Below are 22146 nucleotides of genomic sequence, written 5' to 3' on the forward strand. Positions count from 1 at the left end.
TATTTTCCACTAATCCTAGCCCATCATTAAGCTTAGAAACATCACAAATATCACCCTTGCATCAGACTGGGGTACTCTTGCACAGACTACAATTACAAAGAAATCACATACTGCATGTCATACGTTTCCTTTCTGCTCCCAACTCTGCTCCCAACTGACACTATTTCTTCTCCACCACCAAATCCACCTACTGCCCTGCTCTGCTGCTTCTGACATTTGCTTTACAGCCTGATGCAAACTCTGTCCGCGAATCCCTCGCTCTCCAAATCGCGATGTGGTCGATCTCGCTATGAAACCTCTACAACCCATCTCTACCGGATGTACTCTTGTTCTCCATCCTCGCTGCTCAACCTCTGCTGCCAACTCAACATATCTAAGCCTGTTCCTTTCATAAACCTCATCCACTAAGTTCTTCCAAGGCACTGTCAGTTCTATAAAATACACTGTACGTTGACTTACTGACCATAACACTATACAGTGCCCTCCATAATGTTTGGAACAAAGACCCATCATTTATTTATTTGCCTCTGTAAAATCTGACAATGTGCACTTTAACCACATGTGATTTTTTCCTATTACAAATCTCAAATTGTGGAGTACAGAGGCAAATAAATAAATGACGGGTCTTTGTCCCAAACATTACGGAGGGCACTGTATCAGGCCTCTAACGAGTAATAATTACTTCCTGCAGAACAACAAGCTTGCCTCCTAAATCTACCTGCATCTCCCAACCATTGGCTCCCCGTTACTGGCCTGACTCATACCTGTCTGCAAACTTCCCTCCTCTACCTTTCTCTCCCTCACGGACAAAATTAATCGCTACACTCCCAGTCCTGATGCCTATTGAGTTCGCTTGTGCTCTCCTCCTCTCAATTGCTGCAGCTATCCCTTCAATACCTGGTTATGCCAACCCTGTGAAAGACTAGTCCTACATCCTGACAAAATATGCCTCAACGTTGCCACGTCTGAACACAAGGGACATGCTGGGTCCCCACCTACCCATTGTTTGAGGTTCTGCGGTGATGGCAGCACATCATAAATAGCCCATAAGGAAACTTACATGACCAGCCTCCATACACCACAGGTCCCTCCAGCTAAACCTCCTCTTTTCTACACTTTCCCAGTTCATCCACTGTTCCTCCTGACGATGTACCTGCTCTACAACCAATTTCCTCCTCTCTGTTGGACCTGCCTTATTCCACACTGGTTTCCCTGTGCTGAGCCCTAAGCCTCCTTTCCCTTGCTGCATCCTACCAACAATGTCTGTATGCCTCAGAGCTGCTTGTGGTTCTTCTACTGCCTGCTTTGAGTTCCACTTCCTCCCTCTAGTTACACTTGGCACCAGATTACTATCTACGGTATCCTTACTCCCTGATAATTGCAACTCTAACCTCATTTTAGCGCACTTAAACTCCTCTGTTAGGTTATAAGATTAAGGGGTTGGACACGTTAGAGGCAGGAAACATGTTCCCAATGTTGGGGGAGTCCAGAACAAGGGGCCACAGTTTAAGAATAAGGGGTAGGCCATTTAGAACTGAGATGAGGCAAAACTTTTTCAGTCAGTGAGTTGTGAATCTGTGGAATTCTCTGCCTCAGAAGGCAGTGGAGGCCAATTCTCTGAATGCATTCAAGAGAGAGCTGGATAGAGCTCTTAAGGATAGCGGAGTCGGGGTATGGGGAGAAGGCAGGAACGGGGTACTGATTGAGAATGATCAACCATGATCACATTGAATGGCGGTGCTGGCTCGAAAGGCCGAATGGCCTCCTCCTGCTGTGGTCACCAAGGTCATATCATCCACACAGGCCCTTGATTGGAGGGAGACGTAGTCCGTCCTGCCGTCTCTCCCCGCGAACGACTCACCGTGATGCTCTAATCACGAGCTCCATCGCCATTGCAAACGCTAACGGGGAAATAGTACACCCTGCCACAATGCCCATCCCTAGCTCTGCCATGCTGTCGTAAAGTCTGCTACACTAAAATATTTGCGGACATCTTTGAAATATGCTTTCTCTAAAGTTACTATTGATCCTGGAACTCTAAAGAAATCAAAAGCATTCCAAATAAAACCATGTGGCACAGATCCAAATGCATTTGCAAGGTCCAAAAATACTACATGCAACACTCGAGCTTGGCTCCACAAGAATTTAAACACATCAGGTGCACTTTTATATAACCAGTAAGGGACTCCATTTGGCCCTGGGGCCGAAGAAGCCTTTGCACGTTTTATTATGGCTTCCACTTCCTTCCACTTTGGTGGCAAAACATCTAACTTATACTCTACCTCTCATAAAGGTGGTATATCTGGAGGGAAACCCATTTCCCTTTTCTTTTCTGGATCCGAGTATGTCCTTTTTAAATATTCCTCTAACTGTTCCTTTGAAGCTTTGAGCTTTCCATTTTTTTCCTGACTAAACATTCTTTTAGCAAATTTAAATGGATCCCTATAAAATGCCGACCCATCTTGCTCCTTCTTCTTTCTCTTCCTCCTAAGGTGTTCTGCCCTCCTTAATATTCCTAACCGATTTCTTAACTCTTCTTGCAAAACATTAGTTCCCTCTCTCTCATCAACTGTAGCCTTTCTCCACTGCTTTCTCATCTGTCTCCTCTCCTTCACTAATCTCTTGATTTCTCTCTCTCGTCTAGATCTAACCACCTGTAGAGCTACAACTTCTTTTTCTCAATAGACCAAACCTGTCCGCACCATATTGCTAAATAAACCCATCTTATCCAACTTGTCCCTTTCAGACTCTCTAACACCTTTACCAAATCTATATTAACAGTTTTCCATTCCTTCCTTTCACTTGTCCGAGGCCATTTAACTCTGGGTTTCAGCCCACCGTTCTTCTCCCTGACTGACAGATTAACCTCACCACCATCTATATCCCCTTCCACAGCACTTGTTCCCTCCTCATCAGTAACAGGGATAATGATATCCTGCGAACAGTGGTTTTCTACCCGTCGCTGGACTTCACTTGACTGACTTCTCAAGAAGCACTGCTCAATGCAATTTCCCTGCACTCGTTCTAACAAGCACTTGTTCTTTCCCTGATGTATTCTGAGGCCCTTTGTTGTTGTTAGTTTCTGCCAATCACAGGAACAGACCTGGAGCCTCTTTCCCTCTACCACTGAGCCGCTGTCCTTCATTGATGCGCTAATCCCACTCATGGTCTTTTCCATTCCGTGGTCTATAGCCAGGTAATCCACCTGTGAGTCATCTTCTGCCCCAACTCTCGCGGATTCTAGGGGTATCTTTCTTTTATTTGTCGTAGCTTTATAGGGGTTCAGCGAGACTGTTTGCAATCTACGTCACTGCTGCAATGAGATGCTAACCCATAACAGCGCCAGCGGGGTCTATTCCCTCCTGTCAGCTGACTTTCCATGCTGTCACATGGACTTTCCCTAGTTGTCAGCTGCTCTGTTCACAGTCACTAGCTGGGCTAGATGGTAACTTACAATTGAAACACAAAGTGCTTGTGCTATAACTCCAGGATAAGCGCTCAACTAAGAAAACAAAGCCCAAAACCAGGATTAGCTAACCAAATGCATCAACTAACAAAAAATGACTCCATATGCAAAAAAACAGCTACCTACATATTAATTGGCTCTTTAAAAAAACCTAATCCTGTAGATGCAACTATATCATTGGGGTTATCAAGAGTAATCAATCAAACAACTTGAATGCCACAATTGTTTTTGAAAGAGAATGTAAACACAAAAACATTTATATACTAAGACTCTTGTTTGTTTGTTTGTTCCTGAACTACAGCCAAAACGGTACACGATAGCGCGACAATTTTAGGCTCACCTTACTCACCATCATCCTTTTGGTGCTAATGGAAGAAGTTTCATTGAAATCAGTGTTATATTTTTTAAGTTATTCACATTTTAAAGTTTAAATCTATCTCCTAGGGGGGAGGGAGGGAGGGGGCAAGGAGGAAGGAGAAGGAAGGGTTGAGGGGCAGGGGAGGGGGGTGGAGGGAGGGGAGGAGGGGAAGAGAGGGTGCTGCACCAATGCAGGAGAGGTTTGGGCCCAACAGGTCCATGGTCTAGTCATTTGATAAAATTGGACCCCACTTTCATCTTCACCACAGGGGAGGCAAATGATTGAGTAAATTCTTGGTGTAAAACTCAATCCACTTCCATTATCTTCAATGTAAATGGCCATCAGGTGGCTCCTGCAGCTAGCTAATGTTCCAACTCAGAAACCATGAAGATGAAGGTTATTTCTATTTTCTCTCGCTAATTCAAAGTTTAAAACAAATTCAGGTTGCATATTATCATTCACTTTAGACTTTGTTTTATTCGCCTCACAAAAACAGCCCAGTTTTAACTTGTTTTTTTGGTGTATGAATTTCAGGCACCTTCAAGAACCAATGGCCTTCAAGAGGATTTGAACCCTCACCTGAACAGTATTTTAATGGACCTTAAGAGTGCTGTCTGTGACGGATGCAACAGATCAACCAACATAGATTACGATGAATGTGAGGGAGAACAAAGATCAAGGAACATGCATGCAGTGTAAGATATAAACACGGGGTATAGTTTCATTTATTCTTTGGGATATTCAACCTCGTTTCCTGGAGTTGTTAAAATGTAATTGCTGACCTTATACCCTACTCCAACCGTGATCCAATGACCTACCCAAATGAACATTTTATTCCCTTCATGTGCATCTTGGGCCTCATCATTTATAGTTAAGCTGCAAAAAATCTCAGTTCCAGTGTAACATTACAATGTTTTCTATTAATGCACAATTTCTGTTTCCAGAATGGTCCTGGGTTTTCTAATGTCTTAAGTAATGAATATTCACAAGTTATAGGAGTAGAATTAGGCCATTTGGCCCATCGAGTCTGCTCCGCCATTCAATCATGGCTGATCTCTGCCTCCTAATCCCATTTTCCTGCCTTCTCCCCATAACCCTTGACACCCGTTCTAATCAAGAATTTGTCTATCTCTGCCTTAAAAATATCCACTGACTCGACCTCCACAACCCTCTGTGGCAATAAATTCCACAGATTAATGACTAAAGAAGTTCCTCCTCCCCTCCTTTCTAAAAGAGCACCCTTTAATTCTGAGGCAGTGACTTCTGGTCTTAGACTCTCCCACCAGTTAAAAAACCCTTTCCACATCCACTCAATCTATGCCTTTCATTATTCTGTACGTTTCAATGAGGTCCCCCCCTCAACCTTCTAAACTCCAACAATTACAGGCCCAAATCTGTTAAATGCTCATCATATGCTAACCCACTAATTCCTGGAATTATTCTTGTAAACCTCCTCTGGACCCTCTCCATATCAATAGATGTTAAATTATAATGTTGTGTATTGTGTCAGATTACTTTTATTCTTGTTTTCATTTTTAGTGATGACTTGAATGCAGATGTCTGCAGGGAAAGAGGAAACCAAGATTCTCTCTTTAGGTTTGAAAATATTAGTTTTAATTATGATTTTTAAAATATATTTTTCTCAGTGTTTTTGTTCCTAAGCACACTGTTAGGAAAATAATTGAAAATAGTAATTATGTTCTGCCTTAAGTAGTAGTAAAAAGATTCAATACAGATCAAGTGTTCCAAATTACTACAATGAATTGCTTTTTGAAAAAAACAAATTTCATCGAAGTTTGAACTATTTAATACAACCTTCGAGTTCACATATATAGTAACATTGAGTTCTCTCGAACATGATTCATTGGGAGAAGGAATTAACATATCAGTTAATGTTCTTAATTCGTATGAAAATCTAGTATGTAATTCTGCACACAATTGTGTAAAACATTATTGTTTAGTTCAGTTTAGTTTATTGTCACACGTACCAAGGTACAGTGAAAAGCTTTTGTTGCATGCTAACCAGTCAGCAGAAAGATAATACGTGATTACAATGGATCCATTTACATTGTATAGATACATGATAAGGGAATAACGTTTAGTACAAGGTAAAGCCAGCAAAGTCCGATCAAGGGTAGTGCGAGGGGCACCAAAGAGGTAGATGGTAGTTCAGCCCTGCTCTTTGATTACAGTAGGAAAATAACTGCAGATGCTGGTACCACAAAAAGCTGGAGTAACTCAGCGGGTCAGGCAGCATCTCAGGAGAGAAGGAATGGGTGACGTTTTGGGTCGAGACCCTTCGTTCCCATTCCTTCTCTCCTGAGATGCTGCCTGACCCGCTAAGTTACTCCAGCTTTTTCTGATTGTGGTAGGATGATTCAGTTGCCTGATAACAGCTGAGAAGATACTGGGAGCAGAAAAGTAATCTACTTTTATGCTAAATCCTTACTGCCCACAAACCTTTCATAATCTCCAGAGCAGAGATAAATTCAGGCTTTACGCAAACTGCTCCCATTCTCTTTCTCTTTTAAAGAGGCTTCATTTCCTACTTCCTCATGCAGTGCAAGGCACATGTGTTGGATCAAACGAGAAAGTTTTAGATTGCATGATGCCATAGTTGTGTAGAATGACAATTGAAAAGGGAACGTTCTCAGTTTGCATCAACAATAAATTTCAATGCTGCTCCATGGCTTCAGCGACATGAGCTCTCACTCAGTATCTCACACATGGTTAGGTCAAGGATCATGAGAGGCATAGAAAAGTCACCGGCATTATAGTTGTTTTAAAATCCTTATAAATGTCTTTCATTCCCAAATAAAAATAGTTTATCCTTTCCATTATTCTAAAACTTTGAAATGTAGAAGATGCATGTGCTTTGTGTTCTGATAAAATATGAGGACAGGTGTGAATAGCTGCTATAATTAACTGTCATGCAATTGCTACTAAATCTGTGTATGTTGCTTGCTACATGGAATGCTCTGTGCATCTCTTCTGCAGGGAACAACTAATGTGTACTTCAGATGTGAAAGATCCTTTCAATATTGACAATTTAACTTGCAGTGGTGAGTTTAACATTATATCTGTCGTCTCCATCTCTGTTGGCATTTCACTAATAGCTTGTGTTTTGCTATTGTTATAATTTATGTGGGACTCCATTATGCATTTCCAGAGCACATTGATGCAAATCTTGTTAATTGTTAATCACCAAAACATTTTATTTCGAAGTACGTACAGTCCACAATCCATCATAATGAGTATTGGTGTACTTATGGAAAAATTCTCAACAATCCTATGACTTCTTTTGAACTAAGATTATGAATAATGGCAATTCAGAGTTGCTAGAATCCTATTCTGACTTGGAACTGAACTGAGAATCCTTCAACATATTATTTTTACAGAAGCAGATGGTAGATGGTCACCCTGTCACTTTGGGCTACAATGACCCAGGTAGTAAGTGAAAGAGCATTATCTAATAATCCATTGTGCCGCATGCGCAAATTGGAAACTGTCTATTAACATAAACAGTGAGGAATTTGTGCCCAAATCTCCAACATGTGTTCTCTTTGCAAGTGCTTTCCTGGCAGGTGCAAGTATTTTAAAATTATTTCTATCATCAAATTGCAAGGTGGTTTCACATGACAATGGAGGTGCTTTGGTTTCTTTATATTGGCAATGTTCAAAAATCTTTTTTTCCTCCTGTCTTACTTTAAATAACTGAACTAAGTTAAGGCAGCAACAGTATTTTTCAATTAAATTTCACCTCAACTAAACCGCACCGCCCCAAAAAGTCCCCCAACCTCTTAATTTAACTCAAACCTAGTAGGTGGGTTGCTTATTATGAATTGTAATTATTCTGTTGAGGTGATTTCAGTCGGAACCCTTCTGCTTATTCTGAGGATGGGGCCCGACCCAAAACTATCCATGTTCTCGAGGGATGCTGTCTGACCTGCCGAGTTACTCCAGCATTTTGAGTCCTTCCTTGGTACACCAGCATCTGTAGTTCCTTGTTCCCTTGCACTACAGTCAGGCTTTCTCGTCTTTGCCAGTTTTATTAGGTCCCATCTTGGACTCTCTCCTTAGACTCCGGTTGCCTTTAATGGGGACAACTCTCTTAGGTGAGTCTTGAAACTGATTAGTACATGGACATCATACAAGAAAGTCATGTGGCACAGAAAGACTCACTCCAAATCAAGTAATCGGGCTTAAGGGCACGTCCCAAACTAAGTGCGACATCCCTAAATTCTCTCTGGGCACAGACTCCATTAGGGAGGGTTTGCACATTATTACAGAAACCAAAATAAGCTAAATGTGGTGAAGAAACCCATAATCCATGTTCATTTTTAGAAGCCATTCTTTGTTTCTTCCAGCGAAAATCTGGTCCATTAATACCCTTTCTCAGGAGTAGATGACCATTGTTTGCCCACAATATGTTCCAAGGTGTAATATGTGTTTTCATAGGATTCTCGTCTTCCCATGCCACACTCATGCAGCATGCTGTTGCTTCTGTTGCTATTCCTAGCCCTGCTGAATTATCTTATCCTATTTTACTTACCCCTTGAGCCCTAATCCTGCTGCCTTGTGTACCCTTCTCTCTGACCCACTGCCTGCATCACTAAAGTAATAGTTGCAAGCTGCACAAATGTTAGAAAATGTGTTTTTAAAAAAAGGGAAGCTGTATATAATGGAGCGGCAGGGAGAATGTGATTATTATAACAGGATCAGATGTGGTAGAAAGTTCTGAACTTGTCTTGTTTGGTCCCATCAGGTTCAGGTCAGATACCCAGGCTCAACTGCAAAGCCAAACATTGAGCAGGAAGAACCTCTTGCTGTCCTTCCCAAATTGTCCTGCCTATTTGCAGGCTTGTGGCCCTTCTCTGCAATTTTTTTTACGGTGATCCAACCTGTCATGGTCCAATCTAAAACCAGCCTTTTAATTTTCTGACGCCCAAATCCAACACAAGTTGGACTTTTGTTCAAGTGCTCAGCCGTGATATGAGAAGGCAAGGACAAAGTGAAGCTTTGGAGAGGAGGGGTCAAAGAAGATGCACAAAATGGAATGGAAATAATTGGGAAATATCAACCACCAAAGAATCCATAAATGTACTACAGACCCCTCAATAGCAAACGGGAGATAGAGGAACAGAGATGTAGACACGTTACCAAAAGATGCCAAAGCAATATGGTTGTCTTAACCAATATTGACTAGGACCTGCTTGGTATGCTTGGCTTAGATGGTGCAGAATTTCTGGTGTGTATCCAAGAGGGTTTCTTGAAACAGTATGTGGATAGTCCAACCTTAGGGAACATACTGGACCTTCTGTTGAGAAAGGCCAGGTGACTGGTGTTACAGTGGGAGAGCATTTTGTGGATAGTGATCACAACGCCATAGGTTTTAAGATTGTTTTTGAATAGGGCGAGGTCTGGACCTTGCGGGAAGTTACTAAATTGGAGTAAAGCAAATTACAGTGTTATTAGGTTGTTATTACACTGAGAACAATCGTGATTGGGCAAGTCCACGTCTGACATGCAGGATGTTGTTTAAAGGCCACACGATCAAAGTTCAGGACTGGCATGTTGCGGTGAGAAGGAATAAGATTAGTAAAGTAAGAGAACCTTGGATGATCAAAGAAGTTGTAAATTTGGTTTTTTTTAAAAAGGAAGCACATGCAAGGTTTAAGAGGATGGAATCCGACATGGCCTTTAAGGGATCTAAATAAAGGAGGAAAGACCTCGTGGGCAATTAGAAGGGCCAAAAGGGGCCACGGAATTGCTTTGGCGAGTCAGATTAAAACATGGCAAAGCTTATTTATACCCACATTACGGACAAGGTTCACAAGGGAGAAGGTAGCACTTTTCAATGATAAACTAGGGTATTTGTGCTTGGAGTCTGGGGATGTAGGAGAGATACTAAACAAGTACTATGCATCTGCTTTCACCAATGAAAAATACATGGAGAACAGTGAGATCAGTGTGGAGAATACAAATGTGCAATGGCAGTTTGAGATTAAGGAGAGGTGGTGTTTGGGCTCCTGAAAGGTGTCAAGGTGGATTAATCCCTCGGACCGGATGGGATCTATCCCGTTGTTTGAGGAACAAAGGAGATTGCAGGAGTGTTGATGAAGATATTTGTGTCTTTAAAAACTTTCAAGTGCTTTCTAGAGATTAGGGTGCCCAGGAATGAAGTGTACTCCCACTGGGGCAGAACTAGTATTTTAGTAGGATTTTCTGGACTTTCTACTCTATAGTAGAATTTGCATTTGCCGAGAAATAGTATTGGGTAGACTGATGGGACTGAAGGTTGATAAATCCCCAGGGCCTGATGGTCTGCATCCCAGGGTACTCAGGGAGGTGGCTCTGGAAATAGTGGACGCATTGGTGATCATTTTCCAATGTTCAATAGATTCAGGATCAGTTCCTGTGGATTGGAAAACAGGGAATTACAGACCAGTTAGCCTGACATCGGTGGTGGGGAAGATGCTGCAGTCAATTATTAAAGAGGTAATAATGGTGCATTTGGATAGCAGTAAAAGGATAAGTCCAAGTCAGCATGGATTTATGAAAGGGAAATCATGCTTGACTAATCTTCTGGAATTTTTTGAGGACGTGACAAGTAAAATGGATGAAGGGGAGCCAGTGGATGTACTGTATCTACACTTTCAGAAACCCATTGATAAGGTCCCACACAGGACATTGGTGAGCAAAATTAGAGCACATGGTATTGGGGATAGGGTGTTGACATAGACAATAGACAATAGGTGCAGGAGGAGGCCATTTGGCCCTTCGAGCCAGCACCGCCATTCAATGTGATCATGGCTGATCATTCTCAATCAGTACCCCGTTCCTGCCTTCTCCCCATACCCCCTGACTCCGCTATCCTTAAGAGCTCTATACCAGCTCTCTCTTGAATGCATTGGGGCCGCAACTGTTTACCATATATTTTAATGATTTGGATAGAGAATTGGTTGGCAGACAGGAAGCAAAGAGTAGGAGTAAACGGGTCCTTTTCAGAATGGCAGGCAGTGGCAAGTGGCAAGGCTCGGTGTTGGGGCCGCAACTGTTTACCATATATTTTAATGATTTGGATGAAGGAATTAGAAGTAACACTAGCAAGTTTGCAGATGACACAAAGCTGGGTGGCAGTGTGAACTGCGAAGAGGATGTTAGGAGGTTGCAGGGTGACCTGGACAGGTTGAGTGAGTGGGCAGATGCATGGCAGATGCAGTATAATGTAGATAAATGTGAGGTTATCCACTTTGGCAGCAAAAATAAGGAGGCAGATTATTATCTCAATGGTTTCAGGTTAGGTAAGGGGGAAGTGCAGCAAGACCTGGGTGTCCTTGTACACCAGTCACTGAAAGTCACTGAAAGTAAGCATGCACGTACAGCAGGAAGTGAAGAAAGCTAATAGCATGTTGGCCTTCATAACGAGAGGATTTCAGTAGAGGAGTAAAGAGGTTCTTCTGCAGTTGTATAGGGCCCTGGTGAGACCACATCTGGAGTATTGTGTACAGTTTTGGTCTCCTAATTTGAGGAAGGACGTCCTTGTAATTGAAGCAGTGCTGCATAGTTTCACGAGATTGATGACTACGAGACTGTCATATGAGGAAAGATTGAAAAATCTAGGCTTGTATTCACTGGTGTTTAGAAGGATGAGAGGGGATCTTATAGAGAAATATAAAATTATAAAAGGACTGGACAAGCTAGATGCAGGAAAAATGTTCCCAATGTTGGGGGAGTCCAGAACCAGGGGCCATGGTCTTAGAATAAAGGGGAGGCCATTTAAAACTGAGATATTCCCTAGGACATTGAGGGAAGTTAGTGCAGAAATAGCAGGGGCTATGACGGAAATATTTCAAACGTCATTAGAAACAGGGATGGTGCCGGAAGATTGGCGCATTGCGCATGTTGTGCCTTTGTTTAAAAAAGGTTCTAAAAGTAAACCTAGCAATTATAGACCTATTAGTTTGACGTCTGTGGTGGGAAAATTAATGGAAAAGATACTTAGGGACAATATATATAATTATTTGGATAATCAAGGCCTGATTAGAAACAGTCAACATGGATTTGTGCCTGGAAGGTCATGTTTGACTAATCTTCTTGAATTTTTTGAAGAGGTTACCAGGGAAATTGATAAGGGCAAGGCTGTGGATGTTGTCTATATGGACTTCAGTAAGGCATTTGACAAGGTTCCACATGGAAGGTTGATTAAGAAGGTTAAATCGTTGGGTATTAATAGTGAGGTTGCAAGATGGATTCAACAATGGCTGAATGGGAGATACCAGAGGGTAACGGTTGACAATTGTATGTCAGGTTGGAGGCCAGTGTCTAGTGGAGTGCCCCAAGGATCTGTGTTGGGTCCACTGTTGTTTGTCATTTACATTAATGATCTGGATGATGGTGTGGCAAATTGGATTAGTAAATATGCAGATGATACTAAGATAGGTGGAGTAGTTGATAGTGAGGTAGATTTTCAAAGTCTACAGAGAGACTTGGGCCTTTTGGAAGGGTGGGCTGAAAGATGGCAGATGGAGTTTAATGCTGATAAGTGTGAGGTGCTGCATTTTGGTAGGACAAATCAAAATAGGACATACAGGGTAAATGGTAGGGAATTGAGGAATGCAGTGGAACAGAGGGATCTGGGAATAACTGCATTGTTCCCTGAAGGTGGAATCTCATGTGGATAGGGTGGTGAAGAAGGCGTTTGGTATGCTTGCCTTTATAAATCAGAGCATCGAGTATAGAAGTTGGGATGTAATGTTGAAATTGTACAGGGCATTGGTGAGGCCAAATCTGGAGTATGGTGTGCAGTTCTGGTCGCCAAATTATAGGAAGGATGTCGACAAAATGGAGAGGGTACAGAGGAGATTTACTAGAATGTTGCCTGGGTTTCAGCACTTAGGCTACAGAGAGAGGTTGAACAGGTTGGGTCTTTATTCTTTGGAGCGTAGAAGGTTGAGGGGGGACTTGATAGAGGTTTTTAAAATTTTGAGAGGGACGGACAGAGTTGACGTGGGTAGGCTTTTCCCTTTGAGAGTGGGGAAGATTCCAACAAGGGGACATAGCTTCAGAATTGAGGGACAAAGGTTTAGGGGTAACATGAGGGGGAACTTCTTTACTCAGAGGGTTGTGGCTGTATGGAATGGGCTTCCGGTGGAAGTGGTGGAGGCTGGCTCGATTTTATTATTTAAGAGTAAATTGGATAGGTATATGGATAGGAGGGGATTGGAGGGTTATGGTCTGAGTGCAGGTAGATGAGACTAGGTCAGGGAGAATGGTCGGCGTGGACTGGTAGGGCCGGACAGGCCTGTTTCCATGCTGTAGTTGTTATATGTTATATGTTATATGTTATATGAGGTGAGAAGGAACTTTTTAACCCAGAGAGTTGTGAATTTGTGGAATTCTCTGCCACAGAGGGCAGTGGAGGCCAAATCACTGATGAATTTAAGAGAGAGTTAGATAGAGCTCTGGGGGCGAGTGGAATCAAAGGGTATGGGGAGAAGTTGGGCACAGGTTACTGATTGTGGATGATCAGCCATGATCACAATGAATGGCAGTGCTGGCTGGAAGGGCCAAATGGCCTCCTCCTGCACATATTTTCTATGTTTCTATAGTTTTATAAACTGGAAGGTGGTATATTTCAGCACATTAATAACATCTTTAATAACTTAATGATTTGAACTCTTGCTTGGTAAAAAATATAATTTCAAAAATTTGTAGATGGCACGTTTGAAACCTGTAAACTGTGAAGATAGTAAAAATCAAGGGGAAATTGGTAAATGAGTGGAATTATAGCATATGAAATTTACAAAAATGACATTTTTTGGCAAGGTATAATTAAGGGAGTTAATAGTTTCAAAAGGAAACTGAAGAGATGCTGGAATATTAATTAAACACAATTGCTGGAGAAACTCAGCTGGTCAGGTGGCATCTAGGGATGGAATGGACAGAAGACATTTTGGATTGGGCCCCTTCTTCAGGTTCAAATGCCGGAATAGTCCTTGGCGCTGGACTTAACGTTTTTAATTATTTATCAAATCCAGAATGTTTAGGGTTAACATACAATTGTGAACTTTATAAATAACCAAAGACCTTGTGATGGAACCTTGAAATTCCAAAGTATGATCAGCTCCTGTCCAAAAACAGTCAACCATTCACAATTCTACTGATTTTTGTCCTTTAACCAAGTGTGTGTCCACGCTGATGTCTCCCCTTCTTTCATCCCAGGAACTTTAAAGTTACTTCCAAAACTTTTAAATGGTATCTTTACACGTAACAACTACACTCCTCTCATCCAACTTCATAGAAAACTGAAACTCAATTTACTTTATAGTTTTACTGTAACTATACTTGGCAAGTACTTGGCGGCACGGTAGCGCAGCGGTAGAGTTGCTGCTTTACAGCGAATGCAGCGCCGGAGACTCAGGTTCGATCCTGACTACGGGTGCTGCACTGTAAGGAGTTTGTACGTTCTCCCCGTGACCTGCGTGGGTTTTCTCCGAGATCTTCGGTTTCCTCCCACTCCAAAGACGTACAGGTATGTAGGTTAATTGGCTGGGTAAATGTAAAAATTGTCCCTAGTGGGTGTAGGATAGTGTTAATGTACGGGGATCGCTGGGCGGCACGGACTTGGTGGGCCGAAAAGGCCTGTTTCCGGCTGTATATATATGATATGATATGATAAGTTAATTCTCTGATAAATAGGTTGCAACCACAGTGCTAACTTGTGGCACAAAAAGTGGCAAAAAATCTTCAGCTGACAAGGACGCCATAACAATGAGTATTGTCTGACCTCTGAACCATCTCTCGCCCGGAACATTCCCGAGATGCAGTCTAACTCTGGGACGATTGCTCTCTATGGATCGCCAAAGTACTTTGCTACATCTCACAGGACCTGTCTGCTTGAAACAAACAGGCATCTCCCGAGATGTGTAGGAAAAAAAACTGCAAATGCTGGTTTAAATCGAAGGTAGACACAAAATGCTGGAGTAATTCAGCGGGTCAGGCAGCATCTCGGGAGAGAAGGAATGGGTGACGTTTCCGGTCGAGACCCTTCTTCAGACTGATGTCAGGGGAGGGGGCGGGACAAAGATAGGATGTAGTAGGAGACAGGAAGGCTAGTGGGAGAACTGGGAAGGGGGAGGGGAAAGAGAGGGAAAGCAGGGACTATCTGAAGTTAGAGAAGTCAATGTTCATACCGCTGGGGTGTAAACTGCCCAAGCAAAATATGAGGTGGTCTCCCTCCAATTTGTGCTGAGCCTCACTCTGGTAATGGACGAGGCACAGGACAGAAAGGTCAGATTGGGAATGGGAGGGGGAGTTGAAGTGCTGAGCCACCGGGAAATCAGGTTGGTACGGTAGCGCAGCGGTAGAGTTGCTGCTTTACAGCGAATGCAGCGCCGGAGACTCAGGTTCGATCCTGACTACGAGTGCTGCACTGTAAGGAGTTTGTACGTTCTCCCCGTGACCTGCGTGGGTTTTCTCCGAGATCTTCGGTTTCCTCCCACACTCCAAAGATGTACAGGTATGTAGGTCAATTGGCTGGGTAAATGTAAAAATTGTCCCTAGTGGGTGTAGGATAGTGTTAATGTACGGGGATCACTGGGCGGCACGGACTTGGAGGGCCGAAAAGGCCTGTTTCCGGCTGTATATATATGATATGATATGATATGATATGATATGAAAGCAGACTGAGTGTAGGTGTTCAGCAAAACGATCGCCGAGCCTGCGCTTGGTCTCGCTGATGTAGAGAAGTTGACATCAGGAACAACGAATACAATAGATATGGTTGGAGGAGGTGCAGGTAAACCTCTGGAAAGACTGTTTGGGTCCTTGGATGGAGTTGAGGGGGAGGTAAAGGGACAGGTGTTGCATCTCCTGCGGTTGCAGGGGAAAGTAACTGGGGAGGGGGTGGTTTTGGTGGGAAGGGATGAGGGGACCAGGGAGTTTCGGAGGGAACGGTCTCCACGGAAAGCAGAAAGGGGTGGAGATGGGAAGATGTGGCCGGTAGTGGGATCCCGTTGGAGGTGGCGGAAATGTTGGAGGATAATTTGTTGTATACGACGGCTGATGGGGTGGAAAGGTGCAGGAGTAGGGGATAGAATTTTTACAGGAAACAGGGTGGGGAGAAGTGTGTCAAGATAGCTATGGGAGTCAGTAGGTTTGTAGTAGATGTTGGTCACTAGTCTGTCTCCTGTGATGGAGATGGTGAGATCCAGAAACGGTAGGGAGATGTCACAGATGGTCCAAGTATATTTAAGAGCATGATGGAAATTAGTGGTGAAATTTATGAAGTCAGTGAGTTCTGCATGAGTACAAAAGGTAGCACCAATGCAGTCGTCAGTGTAGCGGAGGTAGAATTCAAGGATGGGGCCAGTGTACGCCTGGAACAGGGATTGTACAAAATGCTGAAGTAACTCAGCGGGTCAGGCAGCTTCTCTGGAGAAGATGCAGTTACTCCAGGACTTAGTGTCTTTTTTTTGTTGTAAATCAGCACCTGCAGTTCCTTGTGCCAAAGTTTAAAACTTAAATGTACTTTAAAAAGTTTAAATAAATAAATACTTAATTCAGCTCAATTAATGGGTCAATTACTGCCTCTCTCCATCTTATTTTTTCTTTAAAAATTACTTGGCCCATTGGGCTTGTGACAAGTTAACCAGGAACAGGAGCAGTATGTCTGATGATAAACAGAAAATACTGGAAACACACAACAGGTCAAGCAGCATTTGCAGAGAGAGGAAGCTAGTTAATATTTCAGCTCCTGGACCCTTCAATAAGTTGCATTGGCTAAATTCAGCAGAATCTGCAGGTGTTTCCACTTGCCTCCTGAAAATAGTGGAGTTCAACACCAGAGCACTTCAAGTTATCCAGCATGGAAACAGCCCTTTGGCTCAACTTGTCAACGATGACCAAGTTGCCTACCTGAATTTATCTCATTTGCCCGCATTTTCCCATGCCCTTCTAACCCTCTTCTACCCATGTAGCTGTCCAAATGTCTTTTAAGTGTTGTAATTGTATCTGCTTCTACCACTTTTTCTGGCATCTTGTTCCACATACCCACCATGGAAAATGTTGCCTCTTGGGAACCCTTTAAATCTTTCCCCCTCACCTTAAATCTATGCCCACCAGTTTTAGACTCGTTCATCCGTGAAAAATAACAGTGCACATTCATTTTGTCTATTCCCCTCATGATTTCATGTACCTCTATAAGGTCACTGTCTTCTACACTCCATGGTATAAAAGCCCCAGCCTGTCTAGTCTCTCCTAATTTATCATATCATATCATATCATATCATATATATACTGCCGGAAACAGGCCTTTTCGGCCCTCCAAGTCCGTGCCGCCCAGTGATCCCCGTACATTAACACTATCCTACACCCACTAGGGACAATTTTTACATTTACCCAGTCAATTAACCTACATACCTGTACGTCTTTGGAGTGTGGGGGGAAACCGAAGATCTCGGAGAAAACCCATCCTCAGGTTTTGATGCAGTGATTCCTAGTTTTGATGCATTAAAATAGATGGCATTGAGGAGAAGCAGTTAGTATTTAAATGATTTAACATTTGGAAGATGCAAGGCGTCCCAGGAAATGTCTGGATTGGCCAAATACATTATTGCAGGTTACAATGCATATACTCACTCACAACCATGGTAATGTGGACTATCTCTACCATATCCAGTTGTAATAATGGTTCTCAATCAAGTTTTCTGCCTGTACTTCAAGCACTTTCAGCAGTAATAACCCATGTGCCTCTCACAGCATATCAGAAGAACACAAAGAGCAGGAGTAGTCCTTTCGACCTTGAGCCTGTTTTGCTATTCATTAAGACTATGGCTCATGATCTTAGTATCAATATACAGCACCATTGCCATATCTCTCAATTCCTTTTCTGTCCAGAAATATCTTTGAATGAATATAACGACTTCACAGTCCACCAGGGTAGGAAATTCCATAGGTTCCCCACCCAGTTCTAAACATCTTACATCTTCTTCTGAAGCCAAGCCCTCTGGCCCAAAAATCATAAGTCAGTGAGTTTTTTTTCCTGCATCTAGCTTCCCAAGCCATTTCAGATATTTGTATATAAATAAGTTCTCTCATTCATGTAAAACCCAGTCTACATTCCCTTTCCTGTTGTGACAAACCCACAATTTCTGAAATCTTTGCTACTCTCTTTTGTCGAAAGTACATCTTTGTGTTTGCCTTGCTATCCTCAAAGTCATCAAACCACAGTTTATAACATTACATCTGTTTATGCTGCTATAGATTCTTCCATACTGGACATAGTCTTTTGATATTTAAGAGTAAAGTGGTTTATAAAAACAAGATAAGCAAATGAAATCTCCACCAAGATCACATTGGCTTCATGAATGGAACTGTAACATGCCATTTAGTATGTGTACTACATACCTTATCGACATTTCATATGGAATTTTACAGGAAACTAACCAGGCATTTGCACCTCGGTTGAATGGCAGACAGTGTATCCCGTGTTTAAATTTGATAACAAATTGTAATATTTTACTTTTGCTTAAGGAAACCGTTTGATTTGAATAAATATAAAATTATTTAAGATGAAGCAGTAAATAAACCAGGTTACCGGTCTCTTCAATTTTACAACAGAGTCCTAATTTGCAATGATTTTTGCTCAGTATTTAGAAAGGTCATGAAGCTGCTAGCTTGAATATTAGATTGTGACGGAGGCAAGCAACAAGTATGGTCAAGCCCAAACAATTCCTCTGGCCTCCAAAACACAAAGGTATAAGGAGCAGACAAGATGGCACGGTGACTTTTTGAGTGATGCAGAAGGTTTTGGAGCATTTGGCCTGCTATTCCACATATCAGTCCTGGCATATTCAAAGAAAATATTCTGGCACTGAGGTCTTATAATATCAAGAATAAACTGGCTAATTGATCAGAAATAATTGTGTATTTACTAAATTAGATTATTTGCAATAAAAGGTTCTTGAGAATCATGAAGAACAATATCTGTGCAACTTCTGAGTCTCTTTAGTTAAAAAAAAATTAGATTGATTTATTGTCATATATACCAGGATGTAATAATATCCCCATTATCAAATAAACAGTATACATAAATAAATATAGGAATACTATGTCCAATATAACAGAATCCAAGTAGTGCAGAAGAATATTAAAGTACCATAATGGAATAACCAAATAAGATAGAGTTAAAAGCAAAAGTAAGGGCAGCACTTCCAACCATGAAATGGAAATAATCCCAGTATTTCACTTAACTCAATAGAAATAAATAAATTGTGCCATTGAGTGGGAGTAAAGTGAGAGTATAGTTATGCCGAGTATCAGACTCATACAATTCAAATAACACATTATATATTTAAGAGCAAAGCACAAGATCAGTGTTCATGGTTAACATTAAGAGGGCATCAATTCTCAGCATTAAAAAAATATTAAGGACTAGGATCTAAATGTCGATGGGTCAGTTAGTAAGTTTGCAGACGACACCTAAATTGGTGGAGTTGCTGACTGAGGAAGATGTAAAATATATATATCTTTTATTTCTTTATATTGTTATTGGTTGAGGGGAAACCTGATTAAAAAATATGAAATTGAGAGGCATAGATAGGATAGACAGTCAGAACCTTTTTCCCCCAGGGTGAAAATATCAAAGATTAGAGGGTGTAGGTTTATGGTGAGAGGGGCAAAGTTTAAAGGATATGTGTGCGGCAATTTTGCTTTAATTAGAGAGTGGTGGCTGCCTGGAATGGGATGTCAGTAGTGGTGGTCAAGGCAGATCTGACATTTCAGAGGCTTTTAGATAGGCACATGAATATGCTGCAAATGGAGGGATATACTGTAGATCATGTGCAGGCAGATGAGATTAGCTTACCTTTGCCTCGTGTTTGACACAACAGGCCCTTCAGCCCAATTTCCAGGCTGCCCAAGTTGGCATTCTGAACTAGTCCCATTTACCACTCTAAACCTTTCTTTTCTATATACTTCTCTTAATATCTTTCAATTAATATTGTACCTACCTCCTCAGCTTCCTTTGGCAGCTCATTCTGTAGACCATATTTGATAGTTAGATTACAAGCAGTATCAGACACTTTACTTACCACATCACTGTTGAGATAAACCATCAGAGAGCCAGTTTTGTAGAAATGCACCACTTTCTAAAGATGCATTTCTGTACTAAATAACTGCAGGAAAATTGCCAAAGATGCACGTTACCAATTCTTTTCTGCCTCACAGCACCAGAGACCCAGATTTTCATCCAGACCCCAGTTATTTTGTGCGGAGTTTGCACATTCTCGCATAGGCTTCTTTTGGGTTCTCCATTTTCTTCTCGTGTCCCAACAATATGTGGATTTGTAGGTTAATTGGCTCTGTAAATTGCCTCCATTGTGTAGGAAGTGGATGAGAAAGTGGGATTACGTATAACTAGTATGAATGGGTGATCAATGGTTGACATGGACTTGGAGGCCCAAAGTGCAAGTTTCCATGCTGTATCTCAAAATTGCAGCATATTTGCATCTTTAACTTGTTAAGTTGTCTGAACATTTTGCCATGAAGTACTTCAACATTTAACCTTGGATGGATTCATTTTGTAATAAGGGTCTCAGAATACTGATGTATTTTGTATTGAATTATAGAAATGCCAAACATTGATCTAATTTCACTCATTCATTTAGTTTTGATAATCTGAAAACGTATGCTTAATTTAATAACACTCCAGCAGATCACTCATCACAGATATGTGGTCCATGTTACACCTCCTCCAAGTGGGAAACGTTGCCAGAGAGATCTCCAGTATCTTCCTTGCTAACTGGCTCTATACCTCAGGGTGAGCATGGAAGAGAAACATCAGCCTTTAGCGAGTTGTGTGATTCAAGGATCAGCTACATTCCTGCACAATACGTGGAAAATGAACCTCGCTTCCAAAATAATGGTAAGAGCATTGGTATTAAATAGCATTGCAGTCCAAGTTGGCTGAGCTCTGTCCCACTTCGTAACTCACTTGTATTAAAATTCTCATCATAGAGCTTATCTCTTCATACCTTCCCCTCAAACTAAAAAGCCATGCATTACAAATGCATACCTTTAACCACCTGGATATATAATTCTTTCCTTTAACTTTTAAATCCTCTGTATTGAAAAGCTAATAGATGTTTCTAATATTCTCAAATGAATATTTAGGTCAAAGATTGACACAAAATAGGCATGGTGGGGGGGCGTGGAAGTGAATAACTATATATGAGAAAAGACCAGAACAAATCAGGACTGGTAATAGATGAACTCAGGAAGGGTGGATGGCCCATTGTTGGCTGGGGAAGACAATAGACAATAGGTGCAGGAGGGCATTTGGCCCTTCGAGCCAGCACCGCCATTCAATGTGATCATGGCTGATCATTCTCAATCAGTACCCCGTTCCTGCATTCTCCCCATACCCCCTGACTCCGCTATCCTTAAGAGCTCTATCCAGCTCTCTCTTGAATGCATTCAGAGAATTGGCCTCCACAGCCTTCTGAGGCAGAGAATTCCACAGATTCACAACTCTCTGACTGAAAAAGGTTTTCCTCATCTCAGTTCTAAATGGCCTACCCCTTTATTCTTAAACTGTGGCCCCTTGTTCTGGACTCCCCCAACATTGGGAACATGTTTCCTGCCTCTAACGTGTCCAACCCCTTAATAATCTTATATGTTTCGATAAGATCCCCTCTCATCCTTCTAAATTCCAGTGTATACAAGCCTAGTCGCTCCAGTCTTTCAACATATGACAGTCCCGCCATTCCGGGATTAAACCTACGCTGCACGCCCTCAATAGCAAGAATATCCTTCCTCAGGGGTGATAACAAGATGGTTGTTGTTTAATTTAAAGTTTAGAGCTAAATGGATTTGTTCTAAAAGATTGCATCTGACAATGCTTTGGGGGGGGGGCGGAGGGGATAAAACGCTTTAACCTAATATCTGAAGTGGAAATTTTAAAACAATCAAATCCCACATAAGCCCCACATGTGCAGATATCCTGCAATAGTGTTATCTGAAAATGAAAAATACATACGTTACTGGTTCAAGAGATCAACGGGTCGTGGATGAGATGAATTATCTTAAATTTGGAAAATCATTGAAGAATTAATCTTCAATTGATCACAATTCCAATTTACTGAAAAACAATACGAGAACCCTTCACATTCAGACACATTGAGGTGATAATTGTATTTTGAATTTCTCCCATCAGGTGGTGAACAGACAGATGTCGCAGGACAGGCCTGCAAAAAACTTCAGAACAAACTGGATGGTCTGCAAAACCTGGTGGAAGATCTTCAGCTGAAGAATCATGGTA

The 22146-nt window shown here is 41.8% G+C and overlaps 1 protein-coding gene across 6 annotated transcripts in view; it reads left to right on the forward strand.

Annotated features, from left to right (window-relative positions):
- LOC144594813 (coiled-coil domain-containing protein 158-like) overlaps positions 1-22146 on the forward strand; it is a 510587-nt gene that overhangs the window by 486401 nt on the left and 2040 nt on the right. For 5 of the 6 annotated variants that reach the window (XM_078401739.1, XM_078401696.1, XM_078401716.1 and 2 more), the window contains 5 exons: positions 4359-4519; positions 5364-5420; positions 6822-6886; positions 20539-20751; positions 22042-22143. In XM_078401739.1, coding sequence (XP_078257865.1) covers positions 4359-4519; positions 5364-5420; positions 6822-6886; positions 20539-20751; positions 22042-22143 — 598 coding nt within the window. The remainder of the gene's footprint in view (positions 1-4358; positions 4520-5363; positions 5421-6821; positions 6887-20538; positions 20752-22041; positions 22144-22146) is intronic. The other variant, XM_078401706.1, reaches the window with a different exon arrangement.

The sequence above is a fragment of the Rhinoraja longicauda genome, chromosome 1, assembly GCF_053455715.1.
Source record: "Rhinoraja longicauda isolate Sanriku21f chromosome 1, sRhiLon1.1, whole genome shotgun sequence".
In the NCBI taxonomy this organism is placed as follows: Eukaryota; Metazoa; Chordata; class Chondrichthyes; order Rajiformes; family Arhynchobatidae; genus Rhinoraja; species Rhinoraja longicauda.